Source organism: Microcaecilia unicolor, chromosome 8 (assembly GCF_901765095.1).
Source record: "Microcaecilia unicolor chromosome 8, aMicUni1.1, whole genome shotgun sequence".
Taxonomy (NCBI): Eukaryota; Metazoa; Chordata; class Amphibia; order Gymnophiona; family Siphonopidae; genus Microcaecilia; species Microcaecilia unicolor.
The window spans coordinates 220,330,427-220,353,798 of NC_044038.1; the positions used below are offsets into that span (position 1 = coordinate 220,330,427).

Consider the following 23,372-nt stretch of genomic DNA (forward strand, 5'->3'; position numbering starts at 1 on the left):
TATGATTCCAGTGTAATGAAAGAACCCTAGAAAAAGGCAGTCTCTTTTTTTTTATTATTGCTCTGACTTTTTAGGTATTAGTAAATAGCAATGATGTTTCGATTTCGCTTGATTATATATGGCAAAGCAAATTGAATCTTAAGCAGATGGCTCCCTTTTCCTCTCCTGTTACAAAAGTCGAACCACTTACACTGTAAACGTGCTGCAAAATGTAGCAATGTGCTGTGCTAAACTGTTTCTGTTTCCTGCTAAAGTAGCTTTCCTGCTTTCTCAAACCCAAGAAAACAGCATCGCTGGGAAACTGGGACAGCAAAGCTTGTTTTGTGCACGTCTGTGTGAAGGGAGGATCTGCACTTGTCGCTGCCGAGTGCTGGGAAGGAGAAGAAGTTTGGGTCTGGGGAATGTTTGTCCTGACAAAGGCCTACTTTAGCCTGGCTTGTTCAGTGTGTGCAGCAGGATGGCTCCTGCTCCCCAGAGCAGCACAAAGCTAATCGCTCAGGAAGTGTTTCGGCCAATCGCTGGAAGTTTTGCATTCCGATTTCAGAAAGCAGCCAATCCGGGATTAGTTTCTATTAGGAAGACAGATCATCAAGCTGAAATGCCAAGCCCTTTCTGTCTGAGCACTGAGAGAGCCTGGCCTCCATGTTTTATATAAGTATTGACAAAACACTGTGTTAACAATGCATCCACAGAGGTAAGCTTGACTTTTTCATTTCTGTTTTCCCTCTAGAACATGTGGGTGATGGGGTTCCAGGCTGATTCTCTCTTCTTTGCTGCACAAAACTCACACCCCAGCACTTTCTTCAGTTAGAGCTGTTTAGATGTGCTTTCTTAGGTCACATGGTTTAGTAGCCATATCTTTGTTTTTGTAAGCTGGCAAAAACCTGGGCACACATACTTTGTCACAAGAGCTTGGTGTTTTGTAGTTTACCAAGAGACTGGTGTGTTTTTTTTTTTCCTTCCAAAGAAGGTTTTTTTTTTTTCCTCTCTGAGCAGTTTGCCTGCACTGTTGTCTGCTGTGTCACATGCCTGCTGGAGAGAAAATGGAAGCTAGGAGCAGATGCTTGTAGCTGCCACCCAGGGATCCAAGAAAGGATAATGGCAGCTAACAGAGGCAAGTTGCTTTCCAAGTAACCAGAGGGAGTGCTGGATTCAGTTTGCTCCCTAACAAAAAAAAAAAAAATTGCTGTTTTGGGAAGCTAATACAAGAGAGAGCAGTGCTGAGGGCAGAATCAAATGTTAGGCCTTAGAGACTGGGATGCTGAATCATGCTTTAAAGAAATGAATCTCAGTTATGAAGATTTGATTTTTTACCTTGTTATTACTTGGGGAAAACAGCTTTCTTCTTTGTGTGGTACAGTGTTCCAAGTTCTAAATTTTTATCTGAAGAGGAATTTTTAGTCTGATTTTTTTTTGTCTGTGTGTGTGTGCTGTGACTACCAGGCAAACAGGAGAGGAAGGAGCTGCAGCTTAAAAAAAAAAAAAAAGAAATTCTGTATTTCTATATTTAGCTTGGTGCTTGTTTAATTAAGCTGACTATATATTTTGGTGCAGTAGGTAGAGATCTATGCCGTGGAATGTGAGCTGTTTAAAATGAATGTCTGTGTCATGACAGCATTAGGTTAATTTTTCAATCTTTCAAACATGTCCATGTTGGTGAGTTTAAATTCTGCTAACCAGTCAGATATCTACCTAATGAGCACAGATAGAGCTTTTCTTGAGCATTTATTGGTAAGTAAACATCTATAAACTACTTCTGAAAACATTTTACAGTCTGTTTACCAGAATGCAGTAATGCTCAAAAAACAAAGCACTCAGAGACTATTCAGACACACAACGGGCCTTGATCTATTGCAATTTGATGCTCTGTTAAATAACATAACTGTAAATGGGTTAATTGAAATGCATATTTTTGTTCTAATGTGAAAAATATAGGCTTTTCCTTCCTGTTTCTCCTTAGGCAGTGACTAATTTTCTGTATTGGGTTAGTAATCTCTTCAATACTGTGCTTGGGGGGGGGGGGGGGGGGGGGGGGGAGCTGGAGCTTAAAGTAAAAGCTCTGTGAACTGTAATGAAAATGGAAGTACTCAGCTGTGTGTATTTCCTGTATCCATTTTAGAGGGCTGTGAGTGTTAGCTGTGTGTGTACTGTATGTAAACATCAGTGATGGTGCTGGTTCTGATGACCATATTACTAAATAGTAAGGCAACCAGCAGTCATTTTCTTATGCATGCATCCAACCTGTTTTTTTCTTTTAAGAAATCAGTTGCATATCCTGTTGGGAGAGAGTTGAATTTAAATTGTGCCAGTTTAGTATGTATTAATGTCTGGAGCTAACATTAGGACACATTTTGGTAATGTTTCATCCCACATCATAAGTTTTTATAGGCCATTTTCGTAGGATGCCGTGAATTCTTGGATCAACTGTAAGGAAAGATAAAATCCTGTTTTTGTTCAAGTGATTTGTTTTGGACAGCAGAAGTATGTTTACAAGCAACGACCTGAGTTAACGTGGCCTGCTAAACAACAGTGGAACATAATACCCTAAAAGATACGTTCATCAGAGAAAACTGCCTGAAAGTATTTTGCTAAATGAAATGTTATAATTCAGTTTGTAGTATAGAGATCTATGTTTCATTGCTACTGTTCGCTAAAAGAGAGGAGACACTGCAGCTGAGAATCCAGCAGAAGTTACTTGCAGCACTTGCCTTTGTTCTCTGTTCGCAGTAGAAGCACAGAAGTGGGGTTTGCATAATAAAGTGGATTGCCAGAAAAGGATCAAAATATATGTACGGATGTGTTATATAAAAAGGTAGCTTTGTTGCAGTGACCAGTTTGGTTAGTATATGGAAGCCTGAGTAAATGATATGTAATTGAAAGCTTGCATTAAAATGGCTCCCTCAGGTTTTGTTAAACAAGGTTGTCTTTCAACTAAGCAGTCCCCTCCGACATTTGCAGACAGTGAGGCATGTTTGGTGTGCATTTCCCGTGAATACAGAAACATGGCACTTCGGTTTTTGTTGCATGTACTATTTTGATCTATGTAAATATAATCGAGTGCATTATATTTCAGAAAAAAAAAAAAGTAAGTGCCTGCATTGCAGCAAGATGTCTGAGGCAAGGCAGAGAGAGAAATGGTGTTTTGTGCCACAGCCCAATGAGATGTTTCCATGTAGCTCTCGGACCAATAGTAGCAGAGGGATGGTTAAAGATTGACATTTGCACCAGCAGGACTGTGAAAGGCCTTCTGGAAATTTCTGCCATCTTTGTTCAATTTAAGTGAGATATATTTTAGCCAAGCCGAAGAATTTGATGTAGGTTTGGTGCTTGTTGAGGTATGATGTTATCAGTCACTCTTATAGATTGTTTAATAAGAAATAGTTCCTGCAGTTTGCTATTGAATCAATGCAGACGGGACGTGGCGTTCACTTTCAAAGCTAGACAGAGGGGAAGATGCACTTTTCCCTTCTAATCCTGGCCTTAACTATTTTCCTTTTCCTTATTTAGGATTTGCATGAAGCAGCGAGACCTCATTGATTAGCCGGTAGAAGATGGCTTAGTTGTCTGGTATATGCAGGAGATGATTTGTAGAACTCTGGTCCAGAAACTTTTATGGCTACTAAACAGTGGTTTGTTATTGCCTAAGATGATTGAAACTTAGCTTTCAGTTATTGTTCTGACTCTTGTTGACTGGAACTTGCAGGGGTCAAAGAACTATGTGGCCATAAAGCTTCAGAAAGTGCAGTTTCCTTTTTTAAGTTTTGCAGGCAAACTATTTCAGCTGTCAGGCCTGTTACACGCTGTGGAAGATGAGTAAGTAAAGTACTGAAACAACTCAACAGGAAGGGACCTGCCTGCACAAACCTGTTCAAACTGGATTGCAGAAGTCTGGATTGTAAAGCAGTGCCTTTACTGTTTTGAAATCTCTCACTTGAGTACTATGCAGACAGTCATTTATGGTAGGACTGCAGAGAAACTGAAGTTAATGTTAACTGTTTTTATACTGGTTTTGACCTATTTTTTTATACCAGTTTTGAGCTCTTTGGCACGGTGAAATCAGAAGTGCTAGATGAGCAGAACATGTACATGTCTTATTAATATACAGAGGTAGCTGTACATCTGCATAATTTCTGCTGTGCTTTGAAACTGGTTAGAGAATTGTACCCTGGAATGAAATCTCTCTTTTTTTTTTGTTTTCCTTTGGAGCCCTGTTCTTAACATAATTGCACGATAATAAATATTACATTAGGACATATTTCTTTTATAATTTGTAAACACGCACCCAACGCTCACCAAATATTGTTTGTTTCAGATCAGTTTACTGCATTTAGGCCTTTTTTCAGAACATAGTCTCCTTAGTTCTCAAGACTATCCTTTACCTTGAAATTCCTGGGTGCGTTCTCAGCATGCAGTGAAGCTTGGCGTGTTTCACAAAACTACATTTACTTAAGAATCTTAAGCTTTAAAAGCTGATTTGAGGCAAATCCACCTTTTAGTTTTCCACAGCGTGGATTGTTAGTCTCTTGTTAGGTATGAGCATGAGACAGAGGTTGTGATTTTGTAAGGAATCAGAGACAAATGGGGGGGGGGGGGGGGGGGGGGGGAATTACCTGAGCTAGGTTTTGAACATTAAAAGCCTTCCTGGGTAATCTGCAACTTCAAGCAAATCTCCTATTGAAAGGAAAGGACTTCCTATTTTATGCACGGTGTCTAAACATTCAGTTGTTGGATGCTCTTTAAGATATTCAGATGATTGCTTATAAAACAGACCTGCCACTTAAATAAAGAGATACAGTTATTCAGTAAACTGCTACCATTTTAGATACAATACAGCAATGAGGCAGTGCACTGCTGCCAGACGCCATTTTAAGAACCTTTCATAACTAGCTTAGCTACCGATGAGTAAGAGACTGTTGTAGGTGAGTTGCTTATGCAGAGCCAGTGCTTATTCAGCTATGGCATGCTAACATTTTGGGAATGGGGGTGGGGGGGAGGTGGGATTTGCATTTTTTTTTTGACATTTCATTCATATTTGCAAGCCACAAGTGTATGTATAGAAGGAAGGAGGGGTCTTGAGGATGAAAATGAGCTTTTTGGGGGCATAGACTAACAAAGTCTGATATTTATCAACTCTTGTTTTCTAAGTGCATGTTCCTGACGTAGTGTATTTTACTGATTCACCATACGTGAATGCTCTGCATGCGAGTATGGAGAGGTCTGAATGGTTTTCCAGAGCTGTCGGACAGTCTCAGTTAAATGACAGGGTGTAGCAGCAGTTCAGCTGAAACTTTTAATTGCTCTCTCCAGATAATATCTATCTAGATTGCGATATGGGTGTAATGTATTTACACACGTTTCAGTGTTCTTTAGTTCCTTATTCGCAGGCAGTGCATCACTGTCTAAATTTGTAAAAATGCAAGTAAGGTTAACACTGTCAGGGAAGGACATGATTGAAGAAAACACAGATCAGCAGTCCTGCTTGCATAAGACATCACTATTTATTTATTTATTTATTTATTTTGAAGCCCTTGGCATCTAAAGACGGGTTTCTGGTAACAAGTGAAGCACACATTTTCAGTTCTCCATCACTGAGAATAAACTGCATGTTTACACTTGATTCCAGTTAACCTGTCATCTCCCAGCTAAATATATGGTATCCCGAGGTATCTGGATGGAGGTGCTTACATAGTTTAGTTATTTGGGTTTAAAAATGGTGTTTAAAAACACGCTAGCAAATATCATAAGCAGAAATACAGTTTTTTTTCCTGCAAATATTTCCTATAATCTTGCATATTAAGCTTAAATGTTTGCAGACAGGATAAAGCATGTAAACATAACTAAAAAAGGGGAAGGATTAAATTCATACTGTATAGTGTTGCTTTTCAAGATATCTTCAAAGTTGCTGCTGTTTTATATCAGGTGTTTCCCCATCATAGATCTTAGTTCATGAACATGGACAAATCCAGTGACTGGGCTCCATATGAAACAGGATTATTGATTTCCAGGTTTTTTTGTTTTTTGCTGGCACAATGCATTTGAAATCTTTTGCTCGGGAGCAAAGATTCTGCTGTTTGTGAGGTGATGAGGTGCTTATCTTATCACTGATTTGTTCAGAAATGATGACATGCCCAACATCTATCTGTTTTGGGAAAATAGTTGAACCTGAAATATGTTTATTTACAAACAGAGAATAAATTTTAGTATTTAGTCTGTATCCTTACACAGCTGGAGCCAAGAAACCTCCCTCTTCCTGAATACTGAAAGTGATGGCTCTAATTGGTGCTCATCTGAAAAAAATTTTTTTTTTCCCTGCACTGACAAATGGATAAAATACACATTAGGATTCTGCTTGCATACCCATCAAGTCTCCAGGCATTTTGCTGAAATCTCTAGGTTTTTAATTAATTAATTTTTGTCCCTTGCTTTTTTTCCGGGAATCTTCAGCCTTATCGGCCCCTGGGAATCCATGTCATTGATGTGTACCTCCAGCAGAGTCAGCAGATCTTCAACAAATACTGGAAGATCTCCTAGCCCTTGAAGCGTGTATGTTAGATGCTAGAATTCTGTCCGTACTTGGAAGCATTTATAGCAGTTACCCCCCCCCCCCCTTATGGTGTATTTGATTCTGTTGCAAGCCATCATTATATTTGTAGGGTATTGTGACCAGAATGAATTGTCATGTCAGCAGTGGGTATAATTTGTAGAAGAGGAAAATAATGTCTATAGTTTAATATCGTTGAGTACATTGAACTGTAATTTTCTGCCAGTGGAAAACATGTGGAAAATATAATGCATCAATCTACTGTTTAATTATGGATATCTGAATAATAGCTATTGTAGGTAGGTTGTTCAGATATACAGGTATAGAAAAAAATATTACTGTTTATTCAAAGGCATGGGAGAGGCACAGTTAATGTTTATTTGGATGAATAGCAAACAAATTCCTGGCGTTTCCATATTTGTCATGAAACATTGTTTGACTAAAATTTGTGTGCAGATAGGAAAAGGATGTAACCTAATTCTTTTTCATTCCTATAGCTTGGCTGAAGAAGAAATAAAGGCAGAGCAGGAGGTGGTGGAGGGGATGGATATCTCGACGCGCTCCAAAGGTGAGGAAAACAGAAGGAAAGGGACCGATGAAATCCCTGCGAGAGATGCAGCAATATTCTGTCTGCTCTGTGTCCAAGATTTCTGCTGTTCGTGGTAACTGGTTAAAGGAATGTCATGTGTGAGGTCTACTTACACATTACAGCTGTATGTACCAAGGTTGTTGGAAGGGAGCTTGGTCGAATACAGGCATTGGAGCACAAATAAAAGGCAGCGATCAGTAAATAATTGTCACCCATAATTATTGGGTATGCTCCCCCTGTAGAGTTTGAGTACAGTGATGTGCAAGTAATCAGACACCATTTTGTAGCTGCTTTCCTTCCCAAAGCAGGTACAAAATGGTGGCTAAACAGTCTGATAGTTGCCAATGTCAGCGGCTGCTCCCTTCTGTACCCTCCCTTTATGTTTACAGTTTTAAACATTGAAATGAACTGTTGAACAAGAGGAAGGTGCATGCTTTAAGCATTTGTGAATAGTTTCACATGAGTTGAGAAGGGGGTAGGTGGAGTGTGTGTGAAGTGAGAGTGTGATTGCAAAGGTAATGAGTTACTAGATGGTGTTGGGTCTTTTTTTTTTTTTTTTGTTACATTTGTACCCCGCGCTTTCCCACTCATGGCAGGCTCAATGCGGTAGGCAATGGAGGGTTAAGTGACTTACCCAGAGTCACAAGGAGCTGCCTATGCCGGGAATTGAACTCAGTTCCCCAGGACCAAAGTCCACCACCCTAACCACTAGGCCACTCCTCCACTGTTGCTACTATTTGAGATTCTACATGGAATGTTGCTATTCCACTAGCAACATTCCATGTAGAAGTCGGCCCTTGCAGATCAGCAATGTGGCCGCGCAGGCTTCTGCTTCTGTGAGTCTGACGTCCTGCAAGTACGTGCAGGACGTCAGACTCACAGAAACAGAAGCCTGCGCAGCCTTCTACATGGAATGTTGCTAGTGGAATAGCAACATTCCATGTAGAATCTCCAATAGTAGCAACATTCCATGTAGAATCTCCAATAGTATCTATTCTATTTTTGTTACATTTGTACCCTGCGCTTTCCCACTCATGGCAGGCTCAATGCGGCTTACAAGGGGCAATGGAGGGTTAAGTGACTTGCCCAGAGTCACAAGGAGCTGCCTGTGCCTGAAGTGGGAATTGAACTCAGTTCCTCAGTTCCCCAGGACCAAAGTCCACCACCCTAACCACTAGGCCACTCCTCCATGTTGTGTGCATGAGTAGCTGGAGGGGGACTTTGTAAGTGGTGTGGGGTAGCATGGGAGTAGTGAGGAAAATATGCAAGGGAGCAGCTTGTATGTGTGTGTGGGAGGGAGGAGGAGGGGGGGGGATTGGCTTTCCTTCCCCCGGTCTCTCTCATGCAACCTTTCTGTTTCTTCTCAATCTTTTGTTTTCTTATTTACTTCCCCACTCACCTCTTGCACCTCTGCTCCGGCCAGAGTCACTAGTTCTGCTTATGCCAGAGGGGGTTGGGCCCCCTGTTGACACTATCAATTCTTTCTCCCCCAGAGGGGATGAGGAGGTGGTCAGTTGCTCTGCGGAACCTGAGAACAACTTCCCTCCCTCCCACTCTCTCCAGTGTTTACAATATTTTAAACAATTGTTCTAGAACTATCCTTCCGCCCTCCTGAACTTTGTGCCTGTAAACTACCAGACCTAAATGATGGCTGTGGCCCTGTTTCATAGTAACATAGTAGATGATGGCAGAAAAAGACCTGCATGGTCCATCCAGTCTGCCCAACAAGATAAACTCATATGTGTATACCTTACCTTGATTTGTACCTGCCTTTTTCAGGGCACAGACCGTACAAGTCTGCCCAGCAGTATTTCCCGCCTCCCAACCACCAGTGCCGCCTCCCATCACCGGCTCTGGCACAGACCGTATAAGTCTGCCCTCCACTATCCTCGCCTCCCAACCACCAAGCCCTCTTCCCCCACCTGCTCCGCCACCCAATTTCGGCTAAGCTTCTGAGGATCCATTCCTACTGCAGATGCCATAGTTAAAGAAAAGGAGAGGAGAAAAAGAAAATCTTACTGGGAAATCTCCTGCCTGTCCCTCCTGTCCATAAAAGAACAGTATTAGCTGAGGATACTTCCTCCCTTCCTGCTGTTCATAAAATGAGATTTCCCTGGTCACCCCTCCTGTAGTCCTGCTCATGGCTCCTTTACCCCTCATTTGGCAGTCAAGGTTGGCTCCTCCCTGGGTGCTTGCACTGTTCAGGCTCGAGTTCCTTGTCTGCTGCAGATACAACTCCTTCTGATGTCTTCTCTTTCCCCATCTCCCTATGCATAGGTCTGCCTGTGTATTTGCATGCACAAAAAAAACCTATGTGTATGGACAGTTAGACAGATTAACCCTTCAACAGTAGACAGCATTGCCTGATGCAAAACATGCAAGAAGCCCGTAACCTCCGTTCACAGGATAAATCCCTCCTCTCAGTACCCTTCTCCACCACCGCCAACTCCAGGCTCCGCTCATTCTGCCTCGCCTCACCCTATGCTTGGAACAACCTTCCTGAACCCTTAAGCCAAGCCCCCTCCCTGCCCGTCTTCAAGTCTTTGCTTTTAAAGCCCACCTCTTCAATGCTGCGTTCGGCACCTAACCCTTACCGTTCAGTAAATCCAGACTGCCCCTATCGGACCGACCGTTCACTTGTCTATTAGATTATAAGCTCTTTGAGCAGGGACTGTCTCTCTTTGTTAAATTGTACAGCGCTGCGTAACCCTAGTAGCACTCTAGAAATGTTAAGTAGTAGTAGAAGCGACTCGACCTTCCTGTTTGGCAGTGCATACGCTAAGAGCCCTACAGGTGCCGTACCCTTTTAGCCCACGACTCCTTCCTTGCTGATTCCTCCCCTCTCTCCCTCTTCCTCCTTCGTTATTTCTCTTCTCTCCTGTGACCTTGTCTACTGTACTTTGTATTATTGTTGCTTATTAATTATTGTACGCCACATTGAGCCTGCCTATGGGTGGGAATACTGTGGGATATAAATATCATAAATAAATAAGATATAAGGTGCGAAGGCGGTAGAACGAGAGGACATGAAATGAGATTGAACGGGCAGACTCAAGAAAAATGTCAGGAAGTATTTTTTCACGGAGAGAGTAGTGGATGCTTGGAATGCCCTCCCGCGGGAGGTGGTGGAAATGAAAACGGTAACGGAATTCAAACATGCGTGGGATAAACATAAAGGAATCCTGTTCAGAAGGAATGGATCCTAAGGAGCTTAGCCGAGATTGGGTGGCAGAGCCGGTGGCGGGAGGCGGGGATAGTGCTGGGCAGACTTATACGGTCTGTGCCCTGAAAAGGACAGGTACAAATCAAAGAAGGGTATACACAAAAAGTAGCACATCTGAGTTTATCTTGTTGGGCAGACTGGATGGACCATGCAGGTCTTTTTCTGCCGTCATTTACTATGTTACTATGTATATACTTTTAAAATACACTCCGTTGTGTTTTACTTTTCCATTGAAAGCCATTAACAAGCGGTCCCATACATTTCTTTTAAGTTAGATTAGGAGAACAGACTTGCTTATTTATTCTCATCTTTGGAGGCTTTGATATCTTCAATTCAATTCAGGTCTTACAATACCGCTAATATCCCCCATTCGGAGTTCAATGCGGTTTACATACTAAATGGGACTTAGGTTTGAAACAGTGTTGTATATGGAACATTTGTTGAATACAGTTTTAAGAACTTGTTAGATGACATCAGTCTTGTATAAAACTATAGAGTGTGAGTAGTCGATGTGTTTGGCTTAATGATTTTTTGAGGCTAGTGGAGAAGTGGTTGTCATGGAGAAGACTTTGTGAAGAAGAATGCTTTTAGCCTCTTTTGGAAGATGAGGGAGGTATTCTGATCTGATGCCAAAGGGAGGGAGTTCCATAGAGAGATTCCTGATGCAAGGAAGAGTGATCTAAAGGTCTTCTGGAATAAGATTCCCTTATGGAACAGTGGTACTAAGGTCAATTGTTCTTTCAGTCTGCTGGAATGTATACATTGATGAGATATTAATCAGTAGTTCAGATGTGACACCTTGTAAAATTTGAAAGATTAGGAGTGGAGGAGTAACTTAGCGGTAGAACACCAGCCTTGACATCCAGAGGTGCCTGGTTCAAACCCCACTAATTGTGAGCCCTCCAGGGACAGGGAAATACCATGTACATGAATGTAACTCACCTTGAGCTACTACTGAAAAAGGTGTGAGCAAAATTCAAATAAAATAATAATAGACAGCTTTGAACTTAATTCTTTCAACAATGAGTTTGGTCAGGTATGGTGAGGCACTAGTATATCTATTCCGTTTGAATATTATTCTAGCTGCTGTGTTCTGTATGATCTGTAGTTTTTTTTTTTTTTTCTGGTATTGAATCATAATTTCACAGAACAATGAGTTACAGTAGTCCAGATGTTCAAATGTAAGCTAAAAGCCCACCTTTTTGATGCTGCTTTTAACTCCTAACCCTCATTCACTTGTTCAGAACCCTTATTTTATCATCCTCATATTCCCTTATCTCTTGTTTGTCCTGTTTGTCTGTCCTAATTAGATTGTAAGCTCTGTCGAGCAGGGACTGTCTTTTCATGTTCAAGTGTACAGCGCTGCATACGTCTAGTAGTACTATAGAAATGATAAGTAGTAGTAGATGTGGTAGGATCAGCATTTGGACCAGTAGCGCCAAGGCTTTTTGGTCAAAGAATGACCTTGACTGTTCATAGTTGTCTCATTTTAAACAGTGTTTTCTTCCATAGTTGGTTGATTAAGGAGGAGTCGAGGAGGACACTCAGTTAGCTTTTGTTTCAATCGTGAAGGTGCCGTCATTGGAAAGTGTTAATGAAGTTGGGACCTTCACTCCTTGATTCCAGAACCAAAGGATTGTAGTTTTTTGTGCGTTCAGTTTTAGATTATTTGCCAGTTTCTAGTTCTGAATAGTGGTCATCCCAATTGTTACAGATCGGTTTATGTCTTCTTGTTGTGGAGAAGATAGTGGTAAGAGGAGCATGATGTCATCAGCATAAGATAGTAGTAATTCATCTAGTCCTAGGTGTATTGAGCTTGAAGGAAGACATAAAGAAGTTAAATAGAATAGGAGAAAGTGGAGAGGGGAACACCACATTTCAGCAGCCAATAGTTGGAGAGGTGTGCGTTTTATTTTACAGAATAGCTTCAGTTTGATAGGAATTGGTTCAGTCAGTAGTATTGTATGATCAACTGCATGGAACGCCTCCGAGATGTCGATTGAAGTAATAGAACTTGATTCCCCTTGCATGGACATTGTTTCACATATGTTGTCAGCACTAGGAGCAGAGTTTCTGTATTGTGTGCAGCTCTGACTTCAAATTGAGACTGGTGCGGAGTAGAAAATTTTGTCCACATATTTGGAAAATTGATTGCTTACGTAGGATTATGGCATTTTTTTAAACGAACAATGACAAAATAAATGCTGGATTCAAGATGGCCACTGTTGAAGTCTGACTTACCTCTCGCTCTCTGAAACTTTCGTTCTTTTTGGGATGCCGAAGAGAAGGGGCCGTCTTGCCTCCACCACTCACCAGCGGCAAAACCCTTCCGCAGGAGGTGGAATTCAAGCATACTTTCAGGGAGCATCGGGACCAGCACCGTTGGAGAGCAGCCCGCTGGTCCATCCCGGAGTGAATGGTGACCCCGGAGCGTTCCCTGGGCTGGAGCTTTCGCGCAGCCCCGACGCAGGAGCTCCTCCCCCACAACCGTCTGGTAGCAGTACTCCACTGATGGTGACCTCAGCCCCGTTTCCCATGTTTGGTACGTGAGAGGAGGGTTGAGAGGTGAAACAGTCAACCGAAGGAGTTCGGGCAGTTGGAGAACCGAAAACCCAGGTGGAAGAGGTGCCTGTAGCAACATCGGCAGCAACAAGGGAGAATGAAATTGTGAGTTTGGAGCAAGTTATTCCTACTGGAGAGACTGAGGTAATGCCAACACTATTTCCTATATCTATTAATAAACCTAATGAAGTTACTCTGGACAGTGTGGCATTTTATTGTGGATTTAGGTAAAGCTATGTGTCTTCAAGTACAAAAACTAACTCAGGATTTTTCAGTACTAGAACAAAAAGTTAAAGAAGTGGAAACCTTAATACAACGTGATAAGGTATATGAAAAAGAGGTTCAAAAGATGCAGTCCTATCAAGAGAATACTATGAAAGATTTGATATGTCTAAGGAGGAAAACGGAATTTCTTGAGAACTCTGTAAGGAGTAATAATCTCCATTTCTTAAATTTTCCTAAACGAGTCGCTATTCCTCCTCGAGATATGCTAAGGAAATATGTGAAAGAAATACTTGGAGTGGCTGAAGAAGCCATTCCTCCATTCTCTCAGATATACTATTTGCCTACAAAAGTACAACAGAATCAAGATAATCAAGACCTAGATGTCTCTTGCGTTATTAGAATCTTCTGACAATGAGATGGTAATACCGTCAACGTTAATTGTTACTGTTGCACTATCACCTGACAAGAACTGGTTAATGAAATTGTTCTTTCAGAACAAAGAAAAAACTTTTCTTTGACAACGAATTCAAATCTTTCCTGACGTCTCCAAAGATACTCAGAGGAGACGTCAGCAATTCTTGCTGATGAAACCAGGGGTTCTTTAATTGGGGGCAACTTTTTTTTTTTTTTTTTTTAAAGATACCCCTGTAAATGTGTCGTTAACTATCAGTCGACAAAATATGTTTTCTTTGAACCGTTCCAGCTCACAGCTTTCTTAACAGCTAGAAGGAATAATGGGGGGGGGGGGAGGGGGGTTGTAATTCTCTTGGTAGTTGATTCTCTGGTACCATTTGGGTAGTCAGACTTAGCTAATTCCTTTTAAGAAATTCCATTTGTTTAACATCTTGAATCCTTAATGTTGACTTGAGTAATTCTGGCAGGAAGTTTGCTTGTTTTATGATTTTGTAAAATGAATGTTGAGCCAGTTTCTTTACTTTTCTGTACAAGTATTACACTTGATTGTAAATAAAAATTTCATTAAAAAAAAAAGAAACAATAACAAAGATATTGTAGTATATGAGCTTTCTGGATCTCGCACTGTGGTGGTGTTATAGTTCAAGCTGCTCCATATTTGACATTTCTAAAGAAAATGTTAAAATCAGCTAAAAAAGTATATTTTTGTTTAATTTGGAGTATTTTGTTCTAAACAGAATTTATCATAGGCAAGATTCTTCTACAGAACTCGCTGATAAGGTACCATAGGAATGACAGCAGAGAAGAAAATCCCTTACCCCTAGGTAAAGGTCTAGTTTCCTCTAGAAATTTATTTTAGACCCTGAATTTAGGTGGAAAAAAAATCTTAGAAGTGCACACCATGAGTGTTGTGGGTGGGAGGTCTCCTCCCCTAGCTCACTTGTTGGCACAGATACTTCCCTCTAAACAGTGATGTACCTGTTTATTCTCGCTGCTCTTCTATTGCCTCCTCTCCATTCTGGTGACCTGTTCGTCATGCTTTCTTCCCTTAATTTCCCCCCTCCACCTCCTCTCTCTCTCTTCTACACCCTTGCGGTGATGCTGCTTCTACCTCATACTCTTCTTGTACTGCTTCTCATGTTCTCTCTTCTACTAGTGACCTACTTCCACTCCCTCAACGTCTGCTGCTGACATTTGTTGTTGCCATCCACTGGTGATATTTCTTCACGCTCTCCTTGGTTCCTTCATGATCATGTATTATGCCACACCTGTGGTGAGTAATGGAGGAGAAGCCTAATGGTTAGAGCGGTGGGCTGAGTTCTACTGCAGCTCCTTGTGATCTTGGGCAAGTCACGTAACCCTCCATTGCCTCAAGTATAAACTTAGATTGAGCGCCTTCTGGGGCAGAGGAATACTTATTGTACCTAATGGTTAACTCTCCTTGAGCTAATTTGAAATCCCCTTTGTCAGTTCTGGGAGATAGATTGAAATGTTAGCTGTTTTTGTATTTTTTGTCTTGAAGTGGTGTCGGAAGTTGAAATGGTATTCTTATGGATGGTGTTTTGTAAGCATGTTCTCAATACCTCGCTGCTAGGGTACTGCTGTATTATTTTAATGTACTTAGCAAATTAAACGTCTGTGTGTGTATTACTGTTGTAACTTAGCCTTTATATATTTTGTTTTAACTGTATTTTATATAGGACAAGGGATTATGTGCAGACCTTCACAAATTTAATACAGAATGAAAATTAACAATTTAGTATTTTCCAGTTTATTTTTTCCTGTAACTGTCAACAGTGCTGTGTGAGTGTATTATTGGCTCCCATTTATGAAGCATAGCAATCCCTGTTCCCATGGGACAGTGCCATCCTGTGGTTAAACTGAAAATTCCATCCTTTGACATCTGTTGACAGTGACATCTAATGGCTATATATTACACTTGAATTTATTTCATTAATCTTTCCAAAACAACAGAATACTTGAGTACTGCTCCTTTCAAACCACCATTCCTTTCTCTTCTCCAGGACAGTTGAGTCCACACACAGATATACACATGCATGCATGGAGGATTGTGTATTCATTAGGAAACATCTGGGTTGTTGGCATGCCTTGAAAATTTGATTTAACACACATTAACCTATGAATGAATATGTGTAAAGTTGACTTGCATGCATTAACATACAACAGAGGTGATCTGGGAAATTATAGATCAGTGAACCTGATGGTGCCAGGAAAAATGGTAGAGACTATTATAAAGAACAAAATTACAGAGCACATTCATAAGCATGGATTAATGATACAAAGCCGAGCTGGTTGATATTGTATATCTGGATTTTTCAAAAGGCATTTGACAAAGTACATCATGAAAGACTACAGAGGAAATTGGTGAGCCGTGGGATAGGAGGTAGTGTTGTATTGTGGATTAAAAACTGGTTAAAAGATAAGACAACAGAGAGTAGAGTTAAATGGTCAGTAGTCTCGATGGAGAAGGGTAGATAGTGGGGTTCCCCAGGGGTCTGTGCTGGGACCACTGATTTTTTAACATATTTATAAGTGGTCTAGAGATGGGAGTAACTAGTGAGGTATTTAAATTTGCTGATGACACAAAAGTTATTCAAAGTTGTTAAATCGCAAGAGGATTGTGAAAAATTACGAGAGGACCTTTATAAGACTGGGAGACTGGGCATCCAAATGGCAGATGACATTTAATGTGAACAAGTGCAAAGTGTTGCATGTGGGAAAGAAGAAGAACCCGAAATATGTTGCAAGGTTCCACGTTGGGAGTCGCCAACCAGGAAAGGGATCTAGGTGTCGTCATTGAATGATACATTGTGCGGCAGCAGCTAAGAAAGCAAATAGAATGTTAGGTATTATTAGGAAAGGAATAGAAAACAAAAATTGAGGCTTGTTCTAATGCCTTTGTATCACTTCATGGTGTGATTGCACCTCAAATACTGTGTTCAATTCTGGTCACTGTATGTCAAGAAAAAAAACAGTAGAATTAGAAAAAGGTATTGAAAAGGGTGATGAGGAAAGGCTAAAGGCTAGGGCTCTTCAGCTTGGAGAAGAGACGGCTGAGGGGGAGGTATGATAGAGGTCTATAAAATATTAAGTGGAGTGGGATGGATAGACGTGAATTGTTTGTTTACTCTTTCCAAAAACACTAGGACTAGGGGGCACGCAATGAAGATGTAAAGTAAATTTAAAACAAATTGTAGAAAATATTTCTTCCCTCAACCTGTAATTAAACTCTGGAATTGGTTGCCAGAGAATGTGGTAAAAGCAATTAGCCTAATGGGGTTTAAAAAAGGTTTGGTTATCTTTCTAAAAGAAATATCCATAAGGGGAAAATCCACATCTTATTTCTAGGATAAGCAGCATAAAATGTATTGTACTGTATTGGGATCTTGCCAGGTACTTTTAACCTGGTTTGGCCACTGTTGGAAACAGGATGCTAGGTTTGATGAACCTTTGCTCTGTCCCAGTATGGCAATGCTTATGTCTTAAGTTAACATTTTATTTATTCACATGCATGTGCAGAAATGAACCAAAAATGGCCACACATTTGGGGGGGGAGGGGAGTGGAAGTGGAGAAACACACTGAAAATGTGTATCCTGTGCACATCTCTTAATATGCACATCCATGTGGGGGGATTAGAAAGAATTCCTTGAGCCATTATAAGTACATAAGTATTGCCGTACTAGGAAAGACCAAAGGCCCATCGAGCCCAGCATCCTGTTTCCAACAGTGGCCAATCCAGGCCACAAGTACAAAACATTTTAAACTGCTTATCCCAGAAATAGTGGATTTTCCCCAAGTCCATTTAATAACGGTCTATGGACTTTTCTCTGCATTTTCAGTATGCTTTCCCCATTTGTTGGATTGGGGAATATTATCCATTGTGCATCTTTTTATCACAAACTAGTAAAAAAGGCCCGTTTCTGACACAAATGAAACGGGCGCTAGAAAGGTTTTCCTCGGAGTGTGTATGTTTGAGAGAGTGTATGTGAGAGTGGCTGTGTGTGAGAGAGAGAGTGAATGTGTGAGTGTGAATGTGTGTGTGTGTGTGTGAGAATGAGAGTGTGTGCAAGTGCGTATGTGAGACGTGAGAGAGAGAGAGAGAGTGTGTTTCACACAGATACAGTGTGTGTGTGAGACACAGACTCTCTGTGAGACTGAGTGTATGAGACTTAGAGGCATATTTTCAAAGCACTTTGGGAGGCTAAGTTCCATAGGTTTCTATGGAACTTTGGGAGGCTAAGTGCTTTGAAAATGAGCCTCCAAGAGAGTGTGTCGACTGTCGAGCTCATTTTCAAAGCACTTAGCCCAAAGTTCCATAGAAACCTATGGAACTTAGCCTCCCAAAGTGCTTTGAAAATATGCCTCTGTGTGACACATAGAGAGTGAATGTGATAGTTTGTGAGAGAGAGAGAGTGTGTGAAGAGCAGGGGCGTATCTGAACTGCGGCGGTAGGGGGGGCCAGGGCCAGAGTGAGGGGGCACATTATAGCCCCCCCCCCCCCGCCGCCGCCGCCGCCGCCGCTGCCATTGCCGATCCCCCTCCCCCCAGCTGCTACCATTTCCAACCCTCCCCCTCCGTTGCTTGCCTACCTTCGCTGGCGGGGGACCCCAACCCCCGCCAGCCGAGGTCCGCGTCCTCCTGCCGCTGCCGCTGCCGCTGCCGGCTGCCTTTGGTCCTTTCATTTGTCCATTGAAGCTGGCGCCGACGAAAGTTTCTTTTGACTCTAACGTCGCTGCACGTTGTACGTGCAGGACGTCAGACTCAGAAACATTTTCTGAGCCTGACGTCCTGCACGTACAACGTGCAGCGACGTCAGACTCAAAAGAAACTTTCGTCGGCGCCAGCTTCAATGGACAAATGAAAGGACCAAAGGCAGCCGGCAGCGGCAGGAGGACGCGGACCTCGGCTGGCGGGGGTTGGGGTCCCCCGCCAGCGAAGGTAGGCGAGCAACGGAGGGGGAGGGTTGGCAGCGGTAGGGGGGGCCAGGGCGAAATCTGCGGGGGCCCAGGCCCCTGAGGCCCCACGCAGATACGCCCCTGGTGAAGAGAGAGAGTGTGTGTGTGTGTGACAGAGATGCCCCCCTCCCTCTCTCTGGTGTCTGGCCCCCCCTCTCTCTGGTGTCTGAGCGTTACTGTGCAGGATGCTGAGCTCTGGCTGTGCTTCAAGGAACTGACCAATCCTATTTAATAAAATGCACCTCCAACATTCTGAAGCCGAGAAACCTCGTGTGGTTGGTCACTTCTGCTTGTGACGAACCCGGAAGTACGTGATGTCAATTCAGGAGATGGATACAGAGAGCAGGAATGCCTCAGCCATGCAGTCAGCTTCAGAATGTTGGAGGTGCGTTTTATTATATAGGATTATAATGATTGAATTGTCATATATTAAGACTTCCAAGAAGTAATGCCACTATTAAGCTTCATTTATTTCTTTGAAATTCAGTGGTTTCCAGCTATTTGGAGGGAAAATATGAATCTGTTCACTCTTGAAATGGAAAATATTAGCTTTAATTATATGTTAGCTGAGTAGTGTTTCTTTTTTTGAAATTTTTGTTATTTAATGTTTTCAAAATGCATGAAAGCTGTTAGATTATTATTACTTTTTCCTTTCTGGTTGTCAGGGTAACAAGAATTACAGGGAATGTTCATTATTTTCACAGTGAGTTTAGGAAAAATTTCAAGTGCTTAAAGGGACTGATGAACTTGAAATTTGTATTAAATTATCCTATATGTATGTTTGCATTTTTATAGTTGCTTTTCCACCTTGGTCACAGTGAAATAGATTATAGAATAGCTGAAAGTCCAAAATAAATGCAAATCATAACTAGCAGTTTTCAAATGTACATTTTACTGAGCCTGATGTTATTACCAAAGCAGTTTTTAATGTAACTAAAAATTCAATCTTCTCTATACTTCCTGTCTTTCTTCAGCCTTTATTGTACCTCTTATCCTTACCCATCACCAAGTCCCCACTGTTGTCCTCATACCTGATTTATCTGCTTGCTTTTAGGCCCACTCACATTCACACCCAAGCCCCAACTCCCTACCTCATCCCCGTGTACTCTCCTGCCTTCTCTTACAGCCTCTGCATTGCACCTTTCTCTCCATACCTTGTACCCTTGCCCAGTATCCATCCACTTTGTGCTTTCTCTCTCCATCTCTCCCAGCATCTGCAAGCAATGGTTTCTTTTTCCATCCCTACATACCAGCATCAATTGTTTCCCTCTGTTCCCCTGCTACCCATCACTACCAGGAAAGGAGAAACAGGGGTGATATGATACAGATGTTCAAATATTTGAAAGGTATTAATCTGGAGATGGGAAGGCGGTAGAACTAGTGGACATGAAATGAGATTGAAGGGGGGCAGACTCAAGAAAGATGTCAGGAAGTATTTTTTTCACGGAGAGAGTGGTGGATACTTGGAATGCCCTCCCGCGGGAGGTGGTGGAGATGAAAATGGTAATGGAATTAAAAAATGCGTTGGATAAACATAAAGGAATCCTGTTCAGAAGGAATGGATCCTAAGGAGCTTAACGGAGATTGGGTGGCAGCACCGGTGGTGGGAGGCAGGGCTAGTGCTGGGCAGACTTCTACGGTCTGTGCCCTGAAAGTGGCAGATACAAATCAAGGTCAGGTATACACACATGAGTTTATTTTTGTTGGGCAGATTGGATGGACTGTACAGGTCTTTCTGCCATTATCTACTATGTTACTATGTTATTGTGGTGGCAGCTTCTACCTTTGCATCTCAATAACTAGCTGGCTGTTGCTGCTCCTGCAAATAGCTCTGAGTCTCTTTGGCTGGTGGAGTCTGGGGATCCCTACCAGTTGTACTACAATCTTACCCAGTGGTGGGTAGTCCCAGCTGCTTGCTGGATTCAGTACTGGTTATGCCACATCAAAGAGGGGAAAACCTAGTTATCATGGTGTCTGACAGGTCAAGCATCTCCTCAAAGTGTACATCCAGTTGAAGACAATTGTTGCTAATATTTTGTGTAATTTACATGTCCCTCACTAAGCGTGATAACATATTTTATTTGGGATGTTTAACTTCTTTTGTATGCTGCATGTATTAAGAATAATGGAAGATGTGCAGTCTTGTATGTTTATTTTTGAGATATTTTTGTCGGACCTTCTATTGTTACACAGTGGTGGAAGAGGAGAGGGGTTATTGATTTTGTTTTCCATATTTATGGAATGATCAAATAATGGTCATAAGGGTAGCCTTCAGCAGGGGGATTCATTTGACATGGTCAATCGTGATGTTTTGCTTTGTAGACTAAGCAAACTTTGTATTACAGATAAGGGGTTAAAATTTGTTCTCAATAAAAAAAAAAAAATGGAACTTTACAGGTCTGTTGGAGAATTTTTTTTTCAAGATTATGGTATATACTACTACTACTACTACTTAGCATTTCTATAGCGCTGCCAGGGTTACACAGCGCTGTACAAGTTTAAACATGGGGAAGGACAGTCCCTGCTCAAGAGAGCTTGGTATATGCCAGAAGGTGTTCCGCAGGGCCCCTTGCCTATTATATTCAATATCTACTTAAGAGGTCTTGAAGAAGTGTTATGTCCCATTGGGATTTCCTAGTACTCTTATGCAGATGACATTTCTATTGTGTTTCCAATTGAACACAATTTATCAGAGACTTTAGCATTATGGAACATGGTATTTGAAAAAAATCCATCATTGGATGGTAGCTCAATGACAAAGCTAATATATTATGGGTGAGAGGTAGGGAAACTGATATTCCAAGGATGAAATTGTCTTGCTAATGTGGTTATTTCTCTTCAATCAGATATTGATATACTAGGAGCACTATTACCTCTAAGTGAGCAAGAGGTTCTCTGAGTCAGATTTTACCCAATTGTATGTGTAGGTAATCTCTTGCATAGATTATTGTAATGAGCTGTTTGTGAGGTTGCCTTGTAAGAGCTTGAAAAGACTTTAGCGGGTTCAGAATTCATCAGTTTGGCTTTTGAAAAATTTGGCGTTATGTGATCATATTTCACCCTCCCCTCTATTCTACCTCATTACGTTGGCTTCCTATCAGGAAACAATGTATCTTCAAAATGTTGGTTCTAGCTTTTTTTTTTTTTTTTTTTTTCATGATACGGTTCCAATCTATATGTCTAAAAAACTACCAATATATACACCAAGTCTTGTGTTAAGCTTTTTCTTATTCATTGGTTTGATTATGGAATAAGCTGCCTTCTGCGGTGAGATCCATAAATGAACGTTTAAGGTTCCTTAAGGTTGTAAAAACTCACTTGTTTTGATGGACTGTTTATTAAATTGGCAGATTGGTTTTATGTTTGTATGTATTGTATTTTTTTTATGGATGTAAACCATGTAACATTTAATTACCAGGCTTTTATATAAACTGGAGTAAAAGATTTCAGATACTCAGCCTTTGTGTCCTTTATAAACACTTTATTGGCTGGGCGCGCTTCCTCATCAATCTAAAAACCTCCTTTAATTTATTATTTTTAGATTAATTTTATGCATTTTTTCTTAAAAGGTAATTTTTTTTATATCGATAGTATTTTCAATATTCCTTCTTTGTTTGCAATCTATTTTCATTTTCCTTGTATATTCTTTTACATTCTCAGTTGGCAACTAAAGGAAGCTAGGACACTTATCTTTATGATTTGAGATTTCACAGGTAAGGAATATTGAGAATTCTGTTGATTATAAAAAAAATTACCTTTTAAGAAAAAAACATATAAAATTGATTAAAAAATAACAAATTAAAGGAAGTTTTTAGATTGATGAGCTAACTCGTCCAGCTAATAAAGTGTTTATAAAGGACTCAAAGACTGAGTATCTGAAGTTTTTTTTTTTTTTTTTCTCTCCAGATTTTATAAAAGCCTGGTAATTAAATGTGACTTGATTTAATTGAAATTGAAGTATATTCAAGAGCAAGTTCACTGCCTACTTAATGTAAACCTTGTAACCCATTCTGGGCATGGTCTGTAGGACGGACGGGTTATAAAATCGAGTGAATGAATAAATAAACCGCATTGTTGCCGGTTGGGGGTGGGGCTTCAATATGTTTTAAATTGCTAGGGGCACACAAGTTCCCTGGAGTCCTGTGGAGCTTGCCTCTCGCTCACTATTGGAAATGTGATAGTGAAACAGCACCTCCCCTCCCCTGGCAGGACTATAGGTGGAGGACTCCCACTCAGCTTAGAGGGAACAGTGACTAGGAGTGATAGATTCCAGGTTAAATGTGGAACAGCATAGAAATGGAATAATTTGGAAGCCAATCTAAAAACTACTGTATAGGATTAAATCACTCTTGGATCCATCTCATTTGCAATTGGCCATTATTCCAACATAATTTCATTACTGTAATATTGTTTTGCTAGGCCTTCCAGACCATCAGTTATTCAGATTCCAGATTGAGCAGAATGCTATTGCTAAACTGGTCTTTGACGGTAAATCAGCTGATCGTGCTACCCTATTTCTGTTGCATTGGATCCCTATAAAAGCAAGCGTTGCATTTAAGCTTCTATTGTTTTATTTTTAAAATCCTAGCTAGGTTGGCACCTGAATACCTTTGTATATATCAACCTCTCTGTCTGTATTCCTCAGCCAATTCTTTATGTTCATCTTGGGGAAACTTTTAACAATTTCATGATACTTTCTATGTTGAAAATCCACCATGAGACTGATTGAGTGATTGTAGGCTTCCGCGATCCCTCAGAAATTGATTGCTGTCTTACTTCAGGTGGTTATTGAAAGTTTAGAGGGGCATTTTCAAATAAAATCTCTTTAGTCCAAAAAACCC

General features: G+C 41.0%; 1 protein-coding gene across 3 annotated transcripts in view; it reads left to right on the top strand.

Moving 5' to 3' along the window:
• Positions 1–616: 616 nt before the first annotated feature.
• LOC115475673 (protein kinase C-binding protein 1-like) overlaps positions 617–23,372 on the top strand; it is a 147,291-nt gene continuing 124,535 nt past the window's right edge. For all 3 annotated transcript variants that reach the window (XM_030211593.1, XM_030211591.1, XM_030211592.1), the window contains exons 1-2: positions 617–694; positions 7,039–7,109. In XM_030211593.1, coding sequence (XP_030067453.1) covers positions 681–694; positions 7,039–7,109 — 85 coding nt within the window. In that variant the 5' untranslated portion in view covers positions 617–680. The remainder of the gene's footprint in view (positions 695–7,038; positions 7,110–23,372) is intronic.